The sequence below is a fragment of the Suncus etruscus genome, chromosome 5 (assembly GCF_024139225.1).
Source record: "Suncus etruscus isolate mSunEtr1 chromosome 5, mSunEtr1.pri.cur, whole genome shotgun sequence".
Lineage (NCBI taxonomy): Eukaryota > Metazoa > Chordata > Mammalia > Eulipotyphla > Soricidae > Suncus > Suncus etruscus.
The window spans coordinates 10,265,033-10,271,579 of NC_064852.1; the positions used below are offsets into that span (position 1 = coordinate 10,265,033).

Consider the following 6,547-nt stretch of genomic DNA (forward strand, 5'->3'; position numbering starts at 1 on the left):
CAGTCAAGAATCAGAACAGAAACCCGCTGGTAGACTCATGCATGTTCTGACCCAAATTCTCCCTTTTTACAAGTGCGCATTTGGAGGAAAACATGATATGACCAAAATCATTTTATAAGACCTCCGAGGACATGAAGCCCCAAAGCCTAAGTGGAGAAATGGCATCAATTCACAAATACTAGAACATGGTTGGAAAACTCAGGATTCCATCATGATCATGAAATGTCAAAATGAACATTCTGGCACAAGATGGCAAGGATGGTCTCATCATGCCACTGCAGAAAGGCACAAGGACTGGGAAGTCATAGGAAGTACCACATCAAGAGCAGAGTCAATGGTGACAGGGAAGAAACAAGGTCTGACATGTCTCAGATGAAAGAGACCTTTGGCTGATGACTTCTCTAAGCCCAGGGAGCGGTTGGTCTGACACTACCCAGCCATCTTTCTTGCTTTCCTCTGCAAAGCAAGAGTCCTTGTTTTACTTCACCTCTGTACAGGGCTGAAAGTAGAATCAAATCTTTTTTTTTTTTTAGAGCTTGATCCAAAGTCAAGCTAAAAAGCAAGCCCTTGAAATTTCAAACTGTATTAGAAAAAAATAATAAAACTCCTAAGGCAGAAAATCAAAACATGAAATAATAAGAGTCTCTATGTGAAACTATAAATGATGACCTTTCACCAAAATAACTTAGTCCATCATCAAATTACCACTCCTCGAGTCCAATTTGCCAGATTTTTTTAGCCAATGTTGTAAGGGAATATGGCAAGCAATCTTAATTATTCCATCAAAACCAAAGCAAACAAAAATTACACAAAATATCCAGCCAACAGAGGTTTGTAAGGATGGTGAAAGACTTTGGCAAGTAAAATTGAACTCATTGAGTCATTTCTGGTGACACTTTTTTGAGAACCATGAAGGAGGGGGGCAGGTCCAGGTCAGTCCTAGATATTTTCAGATACCAATAGAAACAAAGCAGAGTTGACCCCAACCATGCAACCCCCAACCAGTACCATCATACACCTCTATTTCCTTTATAGCAAACATGACCCTAATCACCAATTTTCTCCTTGAAGAGCAGAGGAAAAAAGTCTACATACCCGAAATGATTTTAAATTTCTTGCGACGGTGAAACCAACCAAAATTTTGCAGAATGGAAAGATGAATTTAGAATTTTATGTCAAGGAGCTCCAAGACAAAAGGACAAGCTAGAATGCTTTTATTCCTTGCCCCAGAAATAACCTGTTTTCTACCATTTATGTACCTGCGGATGTTTTCAGAGGGGTTCACCCCCACTCCTCCCATGTCCCAGTCTCTCCTCCATCGCTTGCAAAACTCAGGCCCACTGTCTCAGGAGGCCTCCACAGCCCTTAAAAATTATAAATTCTTGAACCGTCCTAAGGCATCGGCCTAAATAATTCAACAGGAAAAAAATTTTTAATTATGCTATTAAAAAAAAATCTCATTCCAAAGATGTCAGAATGTGGCCAGTCAGCCCTGAAGGATTTTGTTACTAAAAAAATAAAATGTCCTAAATGCAATGGCCATGTTGGGAAGTGTGGATTTCTGCCATTGTCACACAGATTGCACAGAATGGACCTCCCCTTAGTAATCTGAATCTCCACAAAATGGAGTTGGCAATCAAGTCAAGAGTTGGGGCACCATTTCTTCCAAGATTAGCTGGAAGCTAGCAAAGGGGACACAAGTTTACCCTCCTGGTATTTGTGTGGGGGCTGATGGACAGTTTCATCAAGATCTACCTTGCAAGACTTAAATTATATTGCTCTTCTTTAGGAGTGGGGAAAAAATGTAACTTTTTTTTTTTTAAAAATTAAAAAATTCCCAGCAAGTTCAATCAGATGTTAATGTATCATAAATATAAACCTTCTACTTTGGGGTGGGTCCCTATTTTTATCTGTGAAATTAAATTTCAATTCTGTCAATATTTGCTAAGGAGAGGGAGGGAATTTTTTTTTTGTTTGTTTCACCTTCATCTGATTCATCTTAAGGCCAAAAAAACTACATCAAATACTATTTGCACACAGGCTTTCATCTTCCAAAGACAACTGCCTTTGGTCTAAGCTTTTGTTTGTCTTTTTTTTTTTCCTTTAAGAAATTAAATTTTGATCCTAGAATCATCTGAATTGCTGTTTTACCCCCATTTTTTCAAAGTAAGTGTTTCACCTCTGTAGAAGATGGATAAGAAACATCCCCCCTCTGTTCTTCCTTCTTCTTTCCTTCTGATTTAGTCACTAAAATTTGTGCTTAAAAAAAAAAATCAGAAACCCCCCCATGCAAATAATAGAAGCAATAGATCCCCTCTTGGAAAGTAATTGAAATTGTGAAAAACAAAAAGAAATGTTAAAAAAATTATCAACCTCACATCACAAACAGAGGCCAGTAACCAATTTAAAATTTTTTTAAATAATAAATTTTTGAAATCAAAAGAGTAAGCAGTCCTCGGAAAGGAAATTTTTCTTTTTACCAAGAATTTTTGAAATCTTGTCTTTATCACCAGTTTCAGTTGCATGTCATAAAAAATGAGCTTCTGTGAATCCACTGTTAGTTTTTTCATAATAATGTTAATTATGCATATCTTATTTTAATGGCGGTGTCTCCTACAAATCTGTGGGTTACTCAATTTGTATAATGCAATAAATTTCCATTTCCCCCATAAAATACTGCTCAAAAAGGGTTCCTCCTATTTTCTAGATGAAACAACAACAACAACAAAAAGAATTGCCTTCTTCAGAAAAGACCTTTCAGAAAATAAAATCAGAAAACAATCATAATTATTCTGTCAGAAAAAAAAAAAGACACAAAACCCAACAAATGCAAGGAAAAAAAGAAAAGATTTTACTCTAACTTTCTCAGTTTCTATTTTTCTTAGAACCTTGGGGTTTAAATGCAGTAAAATGTAAATGCAAATTTAAAAAAAAATTTGGGTGTGTCCAAAGCCAATATTTTAAGGATCTATTTTCTCTGTCAAAATCTTCCTTGTTGGAAATAGAGAAACTTTAAATTCTGCCAAATGGTGAAATTCATCTTTTTTGCTAGCTGAGCCAAAGAAGTTCCAAATTACAATGAAGTACAATTTCTAATTGCTTCATAAAGCCAATTCTCTCAGTTTTCCCAAACTCAACAATTTCCCTCCTTTCCACATCCCAATTAGTTTTTTTCCTCAAACTAAAATAAGTTGGGCAGTCAAACTGACTTTGGTATTTGGGAACATTTGTGCTTTCTCCCCTTCAAAAAAAAACTGAGTTCATTCAAATTCTGGCTTAATTTTCATTTATATATTATCTGGATTTGGCTTCGGAAATAAAAAAAAAATTGTCTCCATGTTCCTGGAAAGATCAAAGTGAAAAAATGTTCACTCTCAAAGAGAAAAAGAATTAGAATTTCTCAGCCCCCACGATCTTCCAGTGCAAACTTTTGAAAAAATCAGAAATACAAAATGATTTCTTTTTTTCCATTTTAATTTCTTTTTTTTTATTATTATTATTTACAAAATAGTATCCTCTAGGTGGCGTCGTTTTAATGGGGAAAAAAAAACTACCGTTTGAAGAAAAAATTAGAAAAAAAAATTGAGAAAGGAAAATTGGGCCTAAAAAAAAAAAAGAGAGAAAAAATTGTTGCAAAGATGGGGGGGCAGGAAGAAAAAGCCCTTTTGTGGGAGTAGGGGGCTCAGCAGAGATACCCCACCAGAGTACCAAGAGACTCTTGGGGGGGGTAGGGAAATTGCAAAAAAAAAAAAAAAAAAAATTCAGGGGAGCAAAGCTGGCAGCTGGGATGGTTGGTTGCATTATTTTTTTTTTTTGCAAAAAATGTAGATTTGTCCAGACTGAAATGGCTGCTCTGGTTCCTCTGTTGGTCGCTTTTGTTTTCTGGGCTCCGGGCTGGTTTGTGAGGGGGTGGCTGGAGATTTTTTGGGGGGTGGGGGAGTGTTCGGAAAGATCCTCCAGGGTCACCCCCTCACCCTCCCCTAACCCTCCCCGTACCCCGCTTCTGTCTGTCTATCCAGATCCCCGACCTACCGGCTTGCACACCCCCCTGGAACCCAAAAATTTTGCAAAACCGCACATCCCCCTGGAAATCGCACACCCCCCTGGAAAGCTGTTAAGGAGAAGCCCAGCCACTGTGCCCTTGGCAAAAGGGGGCACTTTGCTTTTGCTTTCGCTTTTATTATTATTATTTTTTTGCAAAGGTTGCAATCAAGAGGCGCAGCTCTCAGGGCCCCCCAGCCTCCCCACCACCACCACCACCACCCTCGGGGCCTCCCCCAGGCCCCCCGTGATTACCTGCGGAGCCACCGCGCCGCCGGGCTGGTTCATGGGTCCGAGCGGAAGGAGGCGTCCCTACCCGCTGCTGGTGCGCGCACAAAGACTGCCGCCGCCTAAGCCCGAGCCCCAGCCTGAGCCTGTGCCGCCGCCCGCCGCTCCCTCCTCCCCAGCCCGCCCCGCTGCCGCCGGGGGAGGGGGAGCAGGGGCGCATGGGGGCGCCCGGCCCGCACCCCCATCCGCCCACCCACCCCCGGCCCGCACGCACCGGCCGCCGCCGCCCCCGCGCCCCCCGGCACCCCCCAACCCGCCTGCACCCCGGCCCGGCCTGGGCCTCGGCCTGCGCGCACTTAAGCACACACAAAGCCGGCCGGGGACCCCCCCTGCGCGCAGCTCCACGCCCCCCCAAACTTTCTCTCTTCCCCGCGCGGCACCCCTGCCACCCCTCTCCCCGAAAAGGAAGGTCATGTTCACGTGTGGGGGGAAAAAAGTTTTGGGGAGCCGCCTCTTGGAGGAAAGCGAGGAGGGGTTGGTTGGTTCCTGGGAACTCTTCCTGCACACACACACAGGCACACCACAGAGACACGCACAACCCACACACAGACACCACCCCCCCACCCCCCCAAAATTAAACATTTAGGATGAAAAGAATATATATATTTTTTTATATTGGAAATAAAGTTTGCAGAACTGGCTGGCTGGATGGCAGCATCTCAAAGCTGCATGGAGACAGTCTCCTCCTTCTTTCAGCCTCTTTGCCCAAATTTGAATGCAATTTAAAGATAAATAAATAAATAAGTTTGGGGAACAGGCTATCTGTCACACACGAGGGGGATCTACTTAGCAAAGTTTGTTTTCCCCTTTCCCCCCACTCACCCCCATCAGACTGATGTTTAAAATAAATAGTTGAGAATCTGCTTTATTGAGATGTGCGGAGAACAAAATAAAAGTGTTTCTCTGGCTGCCTGCGTACTTTGGGGGGTTTTAAGAATATGTTTATTCTAACTAAGAATGATGGTTTGAAGGTCTGGACTTAGGGAAAAACCAGGATGGGTAGGAGGTTCAGGATAGTCCACCCCAACCGACTTCCAGATACCCACGATCACGTTGATTTTAAAAAGAAAACTTTTCTCAGCAGCAAAGTTGTTTGGGTTCAACCTACCAAGACTTCAGGTTTTTGAAAATATTTGACCAACCGCCTCTTTGCACTTAGCAAAGTTTGTCTTGTTTTGGTTTTTTGCTTTTGAACCGCACCTGGCAATGTTCTGGGGGTCACTCTTGGTTCTGGGCCCAGGAATTACTCTTGGCTGTGCTCTGGAAACCAGGTGGGATGCAGAGGACTAAACTGAACCTGGGCTGGCCATATGCAAGGCAAGTGCTCTACTCCTGCACTATCAATCGGGCCCCTTCCCAAAATTTTGAAGGGAATTTCTTTTTCACCTGTCCTCATCCTCTCTAAATCAGATTAAAAAAAAATTTAAAGTGTGGGCCGGAGTGGTGGCACATAACGGTAAAACGTATGCCTTGCCCAGGCTAGCCTAGGACAGACCATGGTTCAATCCCCTAACGTCCCATATGGTCCCCCAAGCCAGGACCAATTTCTGAGCACACAGCCAGGAATAACCTTTGAGCATAACCGAGTGTGGCCCAAACACCCCCGAAAAAAAATTTAAAGTGTGAAGAAACTGCTTCATGAAAATTCCCTCAAGATTGTAAGATGCACCCTTCACCTCCATAAACTGATAACTTCCCCTCAAATTTTTCAACAACTGTAGGAGAGAAGAAAATTCTACCCCACCCAAAGAAAGCACTAGAAGGCTACTTTTCAGGGGAATGGGGGAAAGCATTGGAACTTAAAGGAAACCTCTACTTATCCACCCTTTCTTTTAAAAAAAAAAAAAAAAAGTAAAATATTTCATTGAAATGAGACCTGAAGGGTTTCCCCGCCTTTTATCCTTCAGCACCCCCAGGAACTGTCAAAAATGTCAGAAAACTGGAGAGTGGTACAGAGGACACTTTCTCTCCCTGAAAGATAAAAAATATGGTGCAAAGGGATCTCTACCTAGGAGGCAGAGGAAACATGTAGGAAAGAAAGGTTAAAAAGATTTTGCTAAGAGGTTGGAAGTCTGTAAAAGAAAAAGTGAAAAATAAAAGTTTTTCTCTGCCTGGCTGTTAATATGTTTCTGGCAAAGGTTTGCCTGCCTGTCAAGGTTGGTATAGGGCAAGCATGGGTGAGTGGGACAACTTTTAGGATCTAGTAGAGTGAGAGCCC

At 42.2% G+C, this 6,547-nt stretch overlaps 1 protein-coding gene across 1 annotated transcript in view; it reads right to left on the reverse strand.

The window, feature by feature from the left end:
- ZNF618 (zinc finger protein 618) overlaps positions 1-4,344 on the reverse strand; it is a 182,620-nt gene extending 178,276 nt beyond the window's left edge. Inside the window, exon 1 of the mRNA XM_049774133.1 lies at positions 4,297-4,344. Within this exon, the coding sequence (XP_049630090.1) occupies positions 4,297-4,329 (33 nt within the window). The 5' untranslated portion in view covers positions 4,330-4,344. The remainder of the gene's footprint in view (positions 1-4,296) is intronic.
- Between the last annotated feature and the right edge of the window lie 2,203 nt (positions 4,345-6,547).